Below are 16,762 nucleotides of genomic sequence, written 5' to 3'. Positions count from 1 at the left end.
TTGGTTTCATCCTCGCTTTGGTCAAGTGGAAAATGTAGTTGTCTCAAGTCTGCCTCATGATGCTTTTTATGCTACATTGTCCTATCTAGCTACCACTGAGTGAGGAGATCATTACTTCAAGAGTGATAGCTCTTTTGTAACTCCTACCATCGTGCTCTTACTTATAGGAGTCAATAGGAGTCAGCCTCCTATTGAGACTCTTACTAGGTCAATCAGTTCTTTCTTGCTTACAGCTTATTTTATAACATCCCATCTTAATTTTCTGTTCTGAAGGACAATGTAGATCTACTTTTTATCCACTTCAGTAAGTGTAGTCTGCTCTCCAAAAGTACTCTCTGTAAGGGATAAGAGGAATAGATATTGATCTCCTATGTATTTCAAGTTCTTGTCCTCCATGTTTTCCTCCGCAAGGCTATGAGTCTCTTATGCAATCAGGATCTTTGTCACATAGTTAATGCTCAATATTCAATCAATGGACAAAGCTTTCGAATTACAAGTTGTTTACTTGATGCATCTAGTTAAACCCCTCACCATTGCAGCTTTATTCGCTCGAATCACATGAAAGTGATAGCTAAATTACTCTTGGAAAAGGCTTCGAACAAATTAAAACTATCTATAGTGCCAACTGTAAATTTGTTCTGAAAAAATACATACATTGAGTATATTGTATCTATAGCTTTCAAAGTCTTTTAACACTCCAGTGCTTTCCTTTAACTTCTGTCTTGTGGACAGAGGATAGATAAGAAACTTTCTGCATGCTTCCAGATGTTTAATAACTACTTCAATGTTTTTTAAACCATGGTAACCCCAGAAAACATTGCAGAATGAATAAGTTGCATTAGAAAAAAACTCTACTAAAGCACCATCTACTAAATATTTCATACCACTTTTCATCAGTCCTGTCATGTGAGGGTACAGAAGAAGACAGATATCTGCAGCAAGAAAGAGGGTCCTTACTCAAATTTAAGAACACTGGTGCCCCAGATGCAGGCATTTCAGCCTCCAGAACAATAAGCAATAACCTTTTGTTGTTGGGACACCCAATTTCTGCGAGTACAGACTGAATCATACCTATAGAAAATCTTGTCTATTATTAACAACTTTGTTTTTACTTTTAAAAAATATATGGACTCCCAAAAGAAATCAGCCAGAGATATGGCCCTGTTAATATGGTAGACTACAACTGCAGTGGGGCATTTTAATTAAACAGTTGGTGACCCAGAGGGGGAAAAAAATCCTTGAGAAACGATAATTCTGTTGTAATGTCATAAATGTCTCGTGGCTCCAAACCTTGAAATCACAAAATTACTCAGAGGCTGTAATTTAAACTTTATTTTGAATCTATCATTAAATTACACAAAAATCAGTAAATGGTTTGTAAAGCTACACCATTGGACAGATGTTTACAGTTGAAATCATGGGATTTACATGATGGTGACCAAATTCTATATTTATAATATCCCCTATATACAGTAATCAGTATAGACAGAGAAAATGCACTTAATCTCTGCAAACCATGCACACCACAGCAACAACACACAATGCTTTTCTCTAACAAGCTTTTCCACTGGCTCAGGCTTTGTCCTGCTTCCCAGCAGTACACATCAGTATTAAGAGCAAACATTATCAATTAAAACTAACAAAACTGAAATACCACAGGGATCTACAGAATATTTATTTAAAAAAAACACAATGTACACAAAATAGTTTCACTCAAAAACACTTGGACTTCAAGGCGTGTTTAATTTTTTAACTTCCTTTCAGTTTTCCAGTTCTCAGAATTCCCAGGCCTACAACACTGTCAGTCAGAGCTAAATTAAGCTATATAGGTGCAGAGTCAAGGAAATCTATTTTTAAACTTAAATACTCGGATTGTTGTGTAGTTTGTGGGCATATTATTATAAGTGATCATGCAAATGAGCAGACTGTATAAGACATGCTTTTGTGGTCACATTTCTGATCATGTCCTTCTTGAAAACATAATTGCTGTGTTCCTGTTGCCTTGTTTGAGGATAATGGGGCAGGGGTTGAGGGGACTAGTGTCCTTAGAAGAGTATAACAAGGGCCATAAAATGGAAACTGCCCAGAATGATATGCTTGATAGTACAGCGCATTGTATAATTATTTGTGCTCTGCTTAACTCATAGTTGATATCCTAAAAGTTTCTGTGTAGATTTTCACTACTGTATTACTTTCCCCAACTCATATGTTCCTTATATGCAACCTCATTACAGAATCTTGTTCTGCATTTTCTCTTAGCAAAACCTGACTGAGGGCTAACTCAAAGTACTGAGGTACAGTTTTTGGTGTTAGTGAATAGCTATGGCTACCCAAATTTTTCTTCTACCATCTTTTTTTTTTTCTCTCTCACCATTGTCTACAATCTGTCAAAAAAAAAAAAAAAAGAACAAATGGGCTAGAAATAATCAGCCCAACTGGAAACTCTACAATACAAATGTACAAAAAGTTAATACTTCACATTCAGGTTCAATTCTATCTGACCAAGAAGAACTTCAGTAATATTTTGAGATACGTTATCCGGTTTAGCAGTTTTTTGATAAGGACTTCACTACACAAACATTGATAAGACAATTCTATAGAAAGAAAGTCCTGACTTTAATCTAGGACTATATATCACAATAAATTCAGCAACACACCGTTTAGATTATGAAGAAAGATTCTATAAATGGGTTTGTTTGAAATGAGCACAATTGGAAGAAGCCTTAAAATGAATGTGAAGCAAGCGCCAAAGGATTCCAGAATTGTTGAGATTACAGTGCCCAGAAAATGTCTGGAAATTAGACCTTTACATTGGTATTCCACTTCAAAAAATGTTTTGTTTCATATGAGCTAACCCTGTTTAAAACCTTTAAAGAGTAGAAGGTAGAAAAAGGTTAAAATTTTAAACATCTCTTAAGTAACAAGATATGAGTTCTGTTCTACCTTAAAAGCCAATATTTCTACATTACACTATCCATATTTGGGAGAGAATTTTTTTCTTTACCATAGTTTGTCAAAATTTACCATCGGTTATTACTATATTTAAATTGATTACTGGTTAAAAATCAAAGAAAATTAAAGGATTCATGTTCAGTTAAAGTTCTTTTCTTTTCTTTCTTTCTTTGTGGGTGTGTGTGTGTGTGTGTGTGTGTGTGTGTTCATACTCAGATACTCAGGTTTGTCCCAGGAAAAAAGGGGCCTACTTTCAATATTTAGTTTTAGCAGTATATCATGAATAATTTAAAGTTGTTTTCTTAACCATAAGTCAAATAGCCACATTGCATGACTTCATTTTTGTCTCCATGACTAATTTAAGAACTTCAGAAAATATCTAAACAGCAATTTCATGGTGAGCCTGCTTTGGCATTTGGGTTTTATAAATAGTTCAACAAACCAAAAGAAAAAAAAAAAGACAATTTAATTACATATCGAAGTTTGTTTTACCCACACACAGTGTAACATTTAATTGAAAGGCAACTGTAAAGGCAACATCTTAACTTTGCTTTCCAACTTCCAAGCATGAAGAAAGCAGGAAGTGTTTGGACTCTCTCCTATTTAAAATTTGCCATACTTTTACTGGCGCTTTGGGAGAACTGTGTGAAAGCCCTTGGAGCCATTTAACGCCATTTCTCTACACTGCCTATGTAGTCATTGGTACCATTGCTGGTATTGCTATCACTCTGCTCTTGACCTGGGTTCTGCTTCTGGGTTGCATTCTGACTCATGTTGTGAGTCAGATTCTGAATCAGACTCTGAAAGAGACTCTGCGTCACATTCTGATTAGCATTCAGATTTGGGTGCTGACTTAGATTGGGACTCTGGGCATGGCTCTGGCTCTGGAAGTGGGTCTGAAGGAACCTTCCCTTCAGAAATTTGCGTTGTTCCTGACGCTTCCGCCTAGCATCCTGATGCTCCTTCTGCCTCATAAACTGATACCTCTGCAAAAAAAGATCTTTTGCATAGCTGTACAATTCCATATCCAGAAAATTCAGTCCCTCAATACGCTTTTGGATCTCCTCACTAATCTCTACACTCGAGGCCCTAGTGGTATTATACTGAGTAAACGGTGAAATAAAGTTCATGTTGAAGGTCTTCTCAAACAGATACTGAGTCTTCCGCTGAAACTCGGTGAGGCCGAAGAATGCCATGTGCTTCAGATTCGATTTGGCACTTTCCAGGAGGACCTTGTTTCTTTGCTTTTCTGGCATGACAGAGAGGTTGTAGCAGCCTACCAGGGTCAAGTCAGAGAGCATGCGTACCTGGCGATTGTTGGCAAGATTATAGGGACAGTCCATGAACTCTTTCAGGGGACATCCAGACCAGTCATCACCACTGTAGCAGCTGGGAAGCTCTTCAGAGGTTGGTGGCCTTCCATCACAGACATGCAGGGATGCTTTCCATGTGGCCCCTCTCTGGACATGTCTCCACTCACTCAGGTAGCGGGACACTGGGTCTCGGAGGATGGTGATGTAGTGGAAATTCCTATGGACAAAGCACAAAGACCAAGATGTCAGGGATGTGAGCGACACAAGTGGAGTGAGAGAATTGCACAGTATATGATGTTGACTGGCCAGTGAGGCAGGCAAAGGAAGAAAGGTGGCTGTTATCTCCCGAGAACACATTTCCCCCAGATCTTGGGTTTCTAACACTGTGAGCACTCTGGGGACTACTCTCTATACCTCTAGTCTATACAAGGTGTTTCTACCCTCTGATGTGTTTCCTTCATTGCCTGGGAAGTTCTACTCATGCTTCACGTCACAGCCTAGGTACTATCTTCCTTTTGAGAGAAACTCCAATCCTGATAGTCATCTCATTTTCCTCTGTGTGACCACAGCATTTCTCCTGTCAGCCTTTGTTAACACATCTTTGATGCCAGGCTGCTATGATTTGTTTGCACCCCCACTGAAATCGCTACATTTTCAAGAACAAGGACTCTATTTTATACTCTAACTCTCATCCCATCTAATCTAGCTTTGTACTTTGGTCTTTGGGTACCACAAATTAGAAGCTTAGGAACTCATTTGATTAATTTTTGGGGGTGTCACTGGTACTTCATTGCTTTGTTTTAGATAGAAAGGAAGAGGGGGAGGAGAGAAAGAGAGAAATTTCAGAGGGAGGAAAAGGTAGTCACCACAATATTGAAGATACCCCCCCCAGTTCCATGGAGGCAGGGCTTGAACCTGGGTCACATACATCATCAAGCAGACACCCTACCTAGGTGACCTATCGTATTCACTGAGGAGGCCCTAAATACTATTTGGTAAACCATTCGGGATAAGAGGAGAAGAGAGTTGGGAACTGGAAAAGTCATTCCTCATAATACACAAACTCTGGATGTATTTTTACAAGTGCCTTGAAAAAAAAAAAACCACAGAAGGAACCAGGTGGTGTCTCATCTGGTAAAGCACACATGTCAGAATGTGCAAAGACCCAGGTTCAAGTCTTTGGCCCCCACCTTTGGGTAGGTGAGGTGAAGGGGATATTCCACGAGTAGTGGAACAGTGTTGCAGGTGTCTCTCTTTTCCTCTCCCTCCCTATCTCTCCCTACCCTCTCAGTTTCTCTCTGTCTCTATCCAAAATAAATAAATAAAATTAAAGAAATTAAAGAAACAGCAATCATAGAAAAGGGTTTTTAAACCAATCAATACATATATTTGCAGTCAACAAGCATGGGACACAGAAGAATCCAGGTGTGAGTTCTGAAAGGGGACCAAGTCCACCATCATTTCTGTTACTACTTTTCCTAGGACTTGACTTTGCTGGTGCCACTGAGATTCGTCTCTCTGAAGATCCAGTGCTACTGAGTAACAACTTGTGCTTCCCAATGACCTTTACCAACAAAGGTGACTACTATTTCCATGGGTTACCTCCGTCTCCTTCTAGTTTTAGTATTAATTCCTTCCTCATTCACTACATACTTATTGAGCCTTTATGTGAGGCCAGGGGCAATAGCTTAGTGCCAATTAGTGGGATTATTTGGAAAAGAAAAGAAATTTATGAAGTCCAGTGACACATTTGGATTAATCTTTCAACTGGCTTTTCCAGACCTGCATTATAATGGGGGCTGCTGGGTGTTTTAAGGCCCCCTAATGGAGTCACCTTCATGCTTAGCTGACAACCCTCCCTCCTTCTCAAATCTGTTTTGCTGCTTTAAGCCTACAGTGACATCTTCTGGCAAAGCCTAGAGTGCACTGGCAAGCAAAATGGAAGTCACCCTTCCTAAAAATTCTTCCTCGCATTTCCTTGGAAGCAGATCAAATCCAACCAGCTGCATTAGTGCCAGAATCAATGTTTTTGATTCTTACATGGAGAGAGTGAGAAGGAGGATATTCAGAGTCTTCAATGCCATGGCAATGTAATAACTATCACCTGAAGGTCTTCTTACGATAGGGGCACTTCAAGGTGGATAGCCTCAGTCTCTTCTTCTTCTTCTTCTTCTTCTTCTTCTTCTTCTTCTTCTTCTTCTTCTTCTTCTTCTTCTTCTTCTTCTTCTTCTTCTTCTTCTTCTTCTTCTTCTCCTTCTCCTTCTCCTTCTCCTTCTCCTTCTCCTTCTCCTTCTCCTTCTCCTTCTCCTCCTCCTCCTCCTCCTTCTTCATCTCCTCCTCTTCCTCCTCTCCTGCCTCTCTCTCTCATCTTTATTTATTTATTGGATAGAGACAGCCAGACATCAAGAGGAAAGGGGGTGATAGAGAAGGATAGAGACAGAGAGACCCTTGCAGCACTGCTTTACCACTCACAAAGCTTTCCCTCTTCAAGTGAGGAATGGGGGCTTGAATGCAGGTCTTTGCATATTGAAACATGTGTGCTCAACCAGGTGTGCCACCACCTGGTCTCTGACTCTGTCTCTCTCTCTCTCTTTCTCTCTCTCTCTCTCCCTTCCTCCCTCCCCTAGGTCCTTAAACTCAAGTGACATAGCTCTAGAATTCAGTGATTGCCAGCAGGCCTCTTCCTGGAAGAAACATACCCAAACACCCAAATTACTTCACCTAGGAACAGTAGGTGCCATTTTAAAACAAAACAAAACAAAACAAAATGACCCCAGAGACAAAAAAGAAAAGATCAGCTGAAACCTAAATGTCCAGTAGTGCCCTGAACTGTATAGTGCATTGGGAGTGTGGGGTTGGGGTAGGTAAGGGTCACACCTTGGAAGGTTTTACTAAACAAAGGATCCAAGATGGTGATTACTTCGAGTTAAGAGATACTAGAAAATGTTGGAGAGGGGGCGGGCAGTGGCACATCTGGTTGAGTGCACATGCTACAATGTGCAAGGACCCAGCTTCAATCCCCCAGAACCCACCTGTAAGGGAAAAGCTTTGAGACTGGTGAAGCAGGGCTGCAGATTTATCTGTCTCTCCCCCTCTCCATCTTCCCCTTCACTCTCAATTTCTGGCTTTCTCTAGCCAATAAATAAAGATAATTAAAATGTTTTTTTTAATAGGAGATGTCGGAGTACCAGTATTTCTGTACAGAGTAACAAAACTAAACCCCATTGGACTATGACCTGGAAGGCAAATTGGCACAGAATGAAGGTGGTACTCATTAGCTCTAACACCTAGTGTGCCCTGACACTAGGCATGCTGATAAGGTTAGGGTGAAGGAGTCTAAGGGGGGTATTTCAAGGGTCCAGACTAGTAGAAGGTGCAAGGAAACCACCTTGCAATCATTTTTTAGTCTAGCCTAGCAATCGTAGAAGAGTTTCTGTAGCTTCATTTTGAAAAACAAGGAAGAACTAGGTAAAGCTAGGAGAGAGAGAGATGGAGTATGATGTAAAAATTAACCTGCAAATTATAGAGGAAGGACAATGACAACCTCTTCTTGGGAATTAAGGAGCAGTTGCGGGGACTGAGGCTGAAGATAGCCAAGAACATAACTGTGAAAGGCTTCAGACGCCATATGAAAGCGTTCACACTCAGTTCCACAGACAACACGAAGGACTTGACAATGTTTCAAGCAGAGACATGACAAAATGAGATAGGTTTAGAGTCGTGATGATGTATCTGGTTTGGAGATAGAATTGAGCAAGTTAGCTGGGATTCACCTCATCAAGCAAGACAAAAGACGAGAAATTGTTGAGAAGTAAATTTAAGAAGTCTTAGTGACAAAATGGATATAAGGGAGAGGAAAGTGATTAACTGGAGGATGCTTTCCAGATATCTTTCTGGTGGTGTGAGCTGATCTAGGGGGCATCCCTAAAAGAGAGCTGATAGGATGGGTAAGTCAAATACTCAGAGTCAGCTGATAAATATGCGACAGATTTATTCCACTCATATGCAGGATTTAAGACTCCAAGCAAGTGATGAGACAGAGGGAACCATAAAGAAATCCTCAGTCTATACCTGCAGATCTGGAAATACTGTGGTAGAGAATGGCTAAGTTAAAAAGGGTGTTGGGAGCTGAGTGTCCATGAAAGAAGATGGTTCTCTAGAGGTGGGTAAGAGGAAATCCATTTCTGATGAACATATGGTGTGAAATTGTACCTCTAAGAAAACAATTGTGTCGTAAAAGAACATTCCTCAATTTAAAACAAGTTTACCCTTAAAAAAATGTGGAGTTATCAGCAAGTGGTTTCAGACCATGAGACCCTGCTTGGGGACAGATTTTTAATTCTATGTGTGTAGCTTCAGACATCTAGAGAGAATGTTTAAGTACTTAGAGGGTTCATTTTTTCTTTATGCTAAAGAAGTATTTCAGGGGCCAGATGGTGGCGCACCTGGTTGAGCGCACATGTTACAGTGTGCAAAGGCCCAGGTTCGAGCCCCCAGTCCCCACCTGCAAGAGGAAAGCTTCACAAGAGGTGAAGCAGGGCTGTAGGTGTCTTTCTGACTTTCTCTCTCTGTCACATTCTTCCCTCTCAATTTCTGGCTGTCCCTATCCAATTAATACAGATAATAAAAAAATTCAAAAAGTAAAGAAGCATTTCAACTATTCTCTCGCTCTTTCACTTTCTCTCTCTCTCTTTTGCTTCCAGGGTTATCACTGGGACTCAGTGCTGGCACTATCAATCCACTGCTCCTGGTAGCCACTTTCCCCCAATTTATTGAATAGGCAGAGAGAAATTGAGAGAAGGGAGCTAGAGAGGGAGAGAGAAAGATAGACACCTGCAGACCTGCTTCTCCACTTGTGAAGTGTCCCCTACTGCAGTTGGGGAACCAGAGGTTCACACCCAGATCCTTGCACTGGTCCTTGCACTTTGTACTATGTGTAGTGAGCCAGGCATGCCACCACCTGGCCCCCCTCAACTATTCTCTAGATTGCTTTCCTTAGGTCCCCTCACTGTCCTCTAGTTTGCTTCTGAAAGCATCCCACTTTAGCTGAACATACCCTCTAGGCTTGATCTGACAAGTGACAAGTGGAGATAGACATTCCCCATTCTTGAGACTATTTCTCTCAGTGTGGCCTCTGATCATATCAGTTTTGTGGCCAGACAGGACATATCACTAATACATAGTAAAAAAAAAATCCTTCAATATTTTACACATTCACCATTTTGAAGCCCAATCTACTTTGTGCTGGACCAATGAAGTTGATTTGTGATCTTGTTGAATGCTTTCTTACCTGAAACCAGATCTAAGCCTGTCAAAACATGCCTGGATTCTGATTATATCCCTTTATATCTTCACCACGTCATGTATGCCTCTCAGCAATGTCCACATAGGCCTTGATCAAAACAACAAGGTGCAGGGGAGAGTAGGTTTGTGGCATCTGGAAAATCTGAAAATTCAACTCAAAGCTTATCTCTTCCACCAAACCTCCCGTGGTCTTTCCTGAGCTTCCCAGAAGATTTCACTCTATTTGACTGCCCTGCTCTTCTCCCACTGTACTATCACAGTGTGTTATGATTATGCAGAGATTATCTGCCTCCCCCATTGGACTATGGACAGTGACAGTGTGTCATTCATCAACACATGCTCTTCAGGGCCTGCTAGAATGTTTGACGTACTGCAAGTGATTAATGAAAGATTGTTGAATTAATGTCCTGCATCAAAACCAGTTGGGCTTCAGATGAGCTACTAGGGAAATGTCTATGTTTTTCTTTGATAAGGAAAAGCCACTAGATGTCACTATGAAATAACAGATATGCCAGCTTATACTTGGTTGGGGCATTTCAGAGAGAGGTAAACCTGCTGATGACAGAGAACTACTTATATTTAGCAGGTGTTCTTTTTCTGTACTGCAACCCAGTCTGAAAGACAGCTGCTAAGTTTACGGATATTAAAAGTAAGAGAATGGGTACAAAGAAGAATGACACTCCCCTCCCCACCCATAAGAGATTATTTCACAAAAAATACCTGAGTTTTAATTAAGACACGGAATCTTAGAATTATGAGACCAAGAAAGCTTTGAAACTGCAAATCATCTAAAGCCAAAGCCTTTACTTTGAGGGTGGGGAATAAAGTTCCTGATCTTGAGATGTGGAACAATTTATCCTCAAGTCACAAGTTGTCAATAACCCTTGGGAATTAATCTAACTGTATGAAATCTTCCTAGACTGAAAGCCTGTATTTTCAGTAGCCATTGTGTGTGTGTGTGTGTGTGTGTGTGTGTGTGTGTGTGTGTGTGTGTGTGTGTGTGTGTGTGTGACTATGAGTTGTTTAGAATAGCACAATAAATCAGCCGTGAAAGAGGTCACTAATCTTGGCATATGTAAAACATTTGACTGTTGGACCGGGTGATAGTACACCTAGTTAAGAACAAATATTACAGTGCACAAAGACCAGGGTTCAAGCCCCGGCTCCCACTTTCACTGGGAATGAATGGTGAAGCAATGCTGCGGTTGACTCTTTGTACCTCTGTTTCTCACCCTCCCCTCTCACTTTCTCTCTGTCTATAATCAATGTATGTATTTTAAAGAAAACACTTGACTGTTAAGATAAGGCACTCCCTAATACTGGGGGTGCTTTTGTATCAGGCACTTACACATTAACTGCCTCCAAATACCATGAATCGTGTTTTCGACAGAGGGAGAGGGAGAGGTAAGGGAGAGGGAGAGGGAGAGGGAGAGGGAGATAGAGAGAGAGAGAGAAAGAAAGAGAGACTACAACACCAAAGTTTCCTTCAATGTGGTGGAGGCTGGACTCAAATCTGGGCTGTGCATATGCACAGCAGTGCACTATCCAAGCGAGCTATTTTGCCATCCCCTGAAACAGATCTTATCACCCCCATTCCCAAGAGAGAAATAATGACAACAAAAAGATATGAGATCAGACTCTGAGTGATGTTGAAAGCTATGCACACATTTGAGCCCATTTATCTCTGACTCCAGAACTAGTGTTTTCCCCCATCTTAGTGCAGGGAGACAAGCCCCAAACTTCTGCCTCCATGACCAAACTAAAGAACTGGTTCTCTAATTGAGGGCTGAGATGCAGCAGCACTGGCCTCTAATTTAGGAGCTTGTGAGAAAGGCATATTCTTGGATCCTCAGGGGTTGGGGCCTGACCAGCCGCATTTTTTTCATAGGTTATCCAGGAATTCCTAATGCATATGCCAGCTTGAGTTGGAGAAGCATTGTTCTAGGCATGTGGCCTCAAGAATCAATGATATCATAGAGAGCCCAGGGGACACCCAGAATGTGGGCTTGTGCAGTGAGCTCCTAAAGCAAGTTTGAACTCCTAGCTGGACTTCTCAGACAAACCCAGAGAGAGATGGCCATTTCTGTTCAGTGAGAGTCCAGAGAACGCTGCCTGAATACAGTTAGGAGGCCCATGCTGCAAACATTTACTTTCCTTTGATGCCACTGAAAGGCCACCAGAAGGTTTTCCCCTGCACTTCTCAAAGGGAAAAATAAATATCAAAGTCATTTTTTAATGGAAGAAGGCCAGCAAAACTGTACAAGTTAAGGTCATAGAAGTGATCAATGAAAAGTTAATTTAAGGAAGGAAACAAATTCTTAGCCCAAATCAATAGGACTGAACATTTTACTATACCTGTAGTTTAGGGTGTGTGTGTGTGTGTGTGTGTGTGTGTGTGTGTTGGATTGTCAGAAAAAATCATGCTGTATTTTTCTATGCAAAAATGTGTCATGACTTTTCCAACAACTCAGCTTGTGCATATCTTACACTTGCAGTAATGGAGAACAGGAGAAAAAAATTAAGAACTGGCTGGTGAGCCTCAGTAAATGTTGCAAACAGTATAAACTCTGCACGCCACTGAGTGATTCATACAAAGGTCTGGTTTACTTTCTCAGTTAATGGTGTCTAGCAAAATGCACAGGCCCTCCCGCTGCATGTAAACCACTTAGTGAAAGTGAGGATGATGATTTTCTGATCAAACAACATTAATATATGAACACAGACTGAAAACAAGTACAGTTAATTGAATAAAAGGCAAATATGGGTCCAACGGGATTGGATCCCTCAAAGCCCTGGAGTCGCTGTGTTAACTGCTTTTCTTGTGTGACTCACAGTGGTAGTCCCCAAAAAGGAATTCCACTCTGATCACATGCTATGATCTGCAGTGACAACAGTCTCATAAAAGAAGTGTGGGCTTCTGAGAGAGGACTCCTTTGAAGTGGGTGATGCTCATTTGGATAGGCTGGCTTGGGTACATTTGTCAAAATGGCTTTGTGGATTCACAGTTGTGCTTATCTAGAGAGAAGAGGGAAGGGAGGCACATTCACTTAAAGTGGGTTTGTCACAGCAGTGCCAACCCTGTTTTCTTTAGACTGCATTCCCTTTTAAGTTGATGTTGTGGGTTCAAGAGTAGTCCTAAGTCTCCTGGACAACTCATGAGTCCTAGGAAGCAGTACTGATCCTTGGGAGACCACTGATCTGATAGCTGAGCAGTGTTTGATCTAAACTGATAAGACAGCCAAGATTTGCACCAGTTCTTTAAATAGATCGAGCATATGCCTTAGCAAGACATAACCAGTCCCTCCAAAGCATCAACAGGACATAAATGCAACCTGGAAGAAGATGAAGGGCTCATCCTCCAGCAAACTAGAAACATCATTCTTCCAGAGCTTTCTGGATTTCATCACATCTTACCCAAAGGGGGCAATTCTGTGAATATAAGTTAATACCTTAATTAACACATTCATTCATTGATTCCCTGGCTAACTGAAGGTTGACTTTTGTATGCTACGGAGGGATACTCAAGAATGCCTTTTAAAGTCATGCTTCTTTCACAAGCAGTGAAACCACGTTTCTTCCTTGACAAGTACAGACATTTAAACTTGATGTTGGATTCCTCAAACAGTGAGCCCTGGTGATATTTGCTTCTCTGAAAAGAAATTTAGCTCCTGTCCTTCACAAAGCCTAAAGGCTTAATCCCCCACACTACCATCAGCCAAATCTGAGTGGTGCTCTGGTAACACACACACACACACACACACACACACACACACACACACACACACACACACACACACTAGCACTTACTGTTGCTATGGAAAAATAAAAGCTTCTATATTTATCAGATTTCGAATCTTGCCAGTGGTTGCCTTTGCAAGACCAGACCACTCGATTTATATGGCCTGTGAACCAGACATTCACCCTCTCTCCCCTACACCTTTTTCTGGTTGACAGCAGATTTAAGATCAAACTTTTTAATGCACAGACTGAGTATATGTTCCTTCAATCTAAGCACTTAATAAGACTTCAAACGTGTAACCAGACTGAATTTTAACAGTGACCTCAAACTGTTAATACATTTCTAATAATGACTTGTTCTTAGTTATTTTAAAAAACATTTTTAAATTTTTTATTATCTTTATTTATTAATTGGGTAGAGACAGTCAGAAATCGAGAGGAAGGGAGGGATAGAGAGGGTGACAGAGAGACACTTGCAGCACTGCTTCACCACTTGCAAAGCTTTCCCCCTGCAAGTGAGGACTGGGAGCTCGAACCTGAGTCCTCGTGCATTGTAACATGTGAGCTCAACCAAGCATGCCACCACCCCGCTGATGACTTGTTCTTTGAAATGTAGACTTTTCTAAAAGCTTAGACTAGGGTGAAAAGAAGCAACCAATGGCGTTACTTTATAAGACAAAGGTATATATAAATAATGTCAAAGAATATAAATTAGGGTGATGTCATGTATGATACAGGAAATCCTAACAATGGGAAATTCAAAGTTAACCCAGTTGCCAAATGATTTGATTATAGCAATAACTTCTTGGACCCTAAGACAACAGAAACCTCCCACTTCCTCTATAAAGCCCATATTTCCCCCAGTCCTGGAACTCTAGGGTGGGGCTCATTTTCCTGCATGCTTCCCTCAATTCATACCAAATGATACTGCATCCGCTGATGCCAACCTAATCAACTCAACCAGTACCACCTCAGCATGCTTCACATCAGACTGTGTCCAGAGACGGCAGGTGTGGAATGTCAACCCTTCAGCCTCATCACTTGAGTGAAACCTTTCCTTTCTCATAGGATTCTCTAATTACATTTAAGGTGGTTCATTTCCTAACAAAGCCCCAAAACATAGAGATAGACCAGGTCCCATGAGATAGGGCATATGTACACATGTATCCATAAATTAGGGCAAAATATATACCTGAAAACAAAAGTGCACAATAGTCTGCAGTGAGTCAATAAATGAAGCAAGCAAGTAGAGAGACCTAAAAAGACACCATAAAGTTCATAGTGAAATAGTGTCTACTTAGACTTAGACACCATCCTCACCTACTTCCTATTACACTTTCCTCAGTCACTCCAAAGCTAACCTTATCAAAGTAAGGACTACAAAAGCTGAATAAGGGCAAGAGACTGGCATACTTTAATGGTGGCTCTTTAGTCACTATCAGGCCACCCCATCAGCTGAGGCCCTAGTTGGGGAGTCCTGAGATTTCTACAAAGACATGATAGGTCTAGACCTTGAACAGATTCCTCTCTCCATTGTCACTGGTCATCTCTATCAGGAACAACACACTAGACCCATTTGTGGGCCCCATAGGACCTTGCCCTCAAGAGAATGTTCCATCCCTTGAAGGGAGGCTGGATAACATACTCTATCTACCACCTGAGGAAGAAGGGTTCTGAAATTGGGGCAGCTTTGAATGTTCCTTCTCATGACCACAGAATGTGAGCTCAGATATACACGGATGCAGAAGTTACATAGGCTCCTAAGCTGAATATGGGCCCCAGATCATATTGATGGGGTCTATAGTCAACAATATTTATACACCTTTCCCATATTTGGGAGCTTTCTTCCCTGATCCAGCTTTCTAACCCTTCTTCCAGCCATGGCATCATCTGCCCAGACAATAACCTGGGTCCACCTGCATATCAGATGTCAGGCTTGGGAAAAAATAGCATGGTCATGGGCTCTTTGGAATATAACTAAAATAGGCCTACTAGCTATCTTCAAAACGGAGACCCCAAATCTTCATCTGCAATATTACAGCCTTTAGGTTCATGATTAGTGAACAATTTGTATGGCTTTATATGTTCACTCTTTTTTCAGCCACCAGGTTCCAGATGCCACCATGATGCCAACTAGACTTCCCTGAGCAGACGACCAGTGTGTCCTGGAGCCCCACTTCCTCTGAGCCCCACCGCTCTAGGGAAAGAGAGAGACAGGCTGAGAATATAGATCAACCTGCCAACACCCATGTTCAGTGGGGAAGCAGTTACAGAAGTCAGACCTTCCACCTTCTGCACCCCATAATGACCCTGGGTCCATACTCCCAGAGGGTTAAAGAATAGGAAAGCTATCAAGGGAAGGGAGGGGATATGGAGTTCTGGTGGTGGGAATTGTGCGGAGTTGTACCCCTCTTATCCTATGGTTTTGTCAGTGTTTCCTTTTTATAAACAGAAAAATAAAAAAAAAAGATCTATCAGGTCAAAACCAGTTAAAATAAATCAAGTGATTCTTTAAAAAATATTGTATTTATTGTATTTGCTTTTAAATTTCACAGAGAGGGAGAGGAAGAGACAAGTGCACTACTGTGGTATCAGGAATCGACCTCCTGGGCTCAGGCTTGCACTCTACCTGCTGAACTACCTTTCCTGCCAAGCTGATGGTTCTCAAACACATAAAGTAGGAGGTAATTATACATGCCAAACTGTCAAAGGAGGGTCTGGCTCAATGGGGACAGGGGTTGTGGTTTCTTTACATAGCCTCAGGGAAGGAAGCTGAAAGGATCAGAGCTCTGAGTTGGAGATGGAGTGCACCCCAGGCTTCCCAGTCAACCAGGAAACCAGATATCTGGCTCTCCTGCCATCTCCAGATTGTGAGACATCCGGAAACACATGGATTCATTACTTGAGGGACCTCCACCATGACAAGGAATCAAGTAACAGGGCTTTTTCCCATGGTCGGCAGTCAATAAATATCACTTAAGGTAATTGTGAGCAGGCCATAACCAGTTGCTCTCAGTCACTTGGGCCTGCTGTGTATTTGCTGGAGGGGTAGGGGGTGGGGAGCAGTCTTCCCCAGTGAGTCTTGGAGATATCGTTAGAGGAAAACTAGTCAAGATAAATGGCTGCTCTCAGCATTGTGCTAGTTCCAGACCAGCACCAGGGAAAAGCCTTTCCTTAAATGAAGGCTGCCCTTCTCAGAGGCCCTGGGTTGATTTTTAAGGACCTCTAATAGTGTTTTAAGGTGCTGAGGGAGATGAAGTGCAAACCTTGGCTTTTGTGGGGGAAGTAGACCTCGTTAACCACCAAGAGAAACTGGGAAGAATTGAAGCCATTCAGAATTGCCAGAGCCGCTCTCTGCTGGGACTGTGCTTGCTGCAGGTATTCGGGCTGCAAAGGTGGATAGTTGGGGCTGTGCTGTGGGCAGGGCTGGAAATCAGCCAGAGCTGAGGAACCAG

At 41.6% G+C, this 16,762-nt stretch overlaps 1 protein-coding gene across 1 annotated transcript in view; it reads right to left on the bottom strand.

Moving 5' to 3' along the window:
* Nucleotides 1-1,317: 1,317 nt before the first annotated feature.
* Nucleotides 1,318-16,762, bottom strand: part of HS6ST2 (heparan sulfate 6-O-sulfotransferase 2) — a 384,980-nt gene continuing 369,535 nt past the window's right edge. Inside the window, exon 3 of the mRNA XM_007517016.3 lies at nucleotides 1,318-4,482. Coding sequence (XP_007517078.1) covers nucleotides 3,618-4,482 — 865 coding nt within the window. The 3' untranslated portion in view covers nucleotides 1,318-3,617. The remainder of the gene's footprint in view (nucleotides 4,483-16,762) is intronic.

Source organism: Erinaceus europaeus, chromosome X, assembly GCF_950295315.1.
Source record: "Erinaceus europaeus chromosome X, mEriEur2.1, whole genome shotgun sequence".
NCBI classification, from domain to species: domain Eukaryota; kingdom Metazoa; phylum Chordata; class Mammalia; order Eulipotyphla; family Erinaceidae; genus Erinaceus; species Erinaceus europaeus.
Note: the sequence above shows the minus strand (reverse complement) of the source record. Positions and strands in the feature narration are given on the sequence as shown.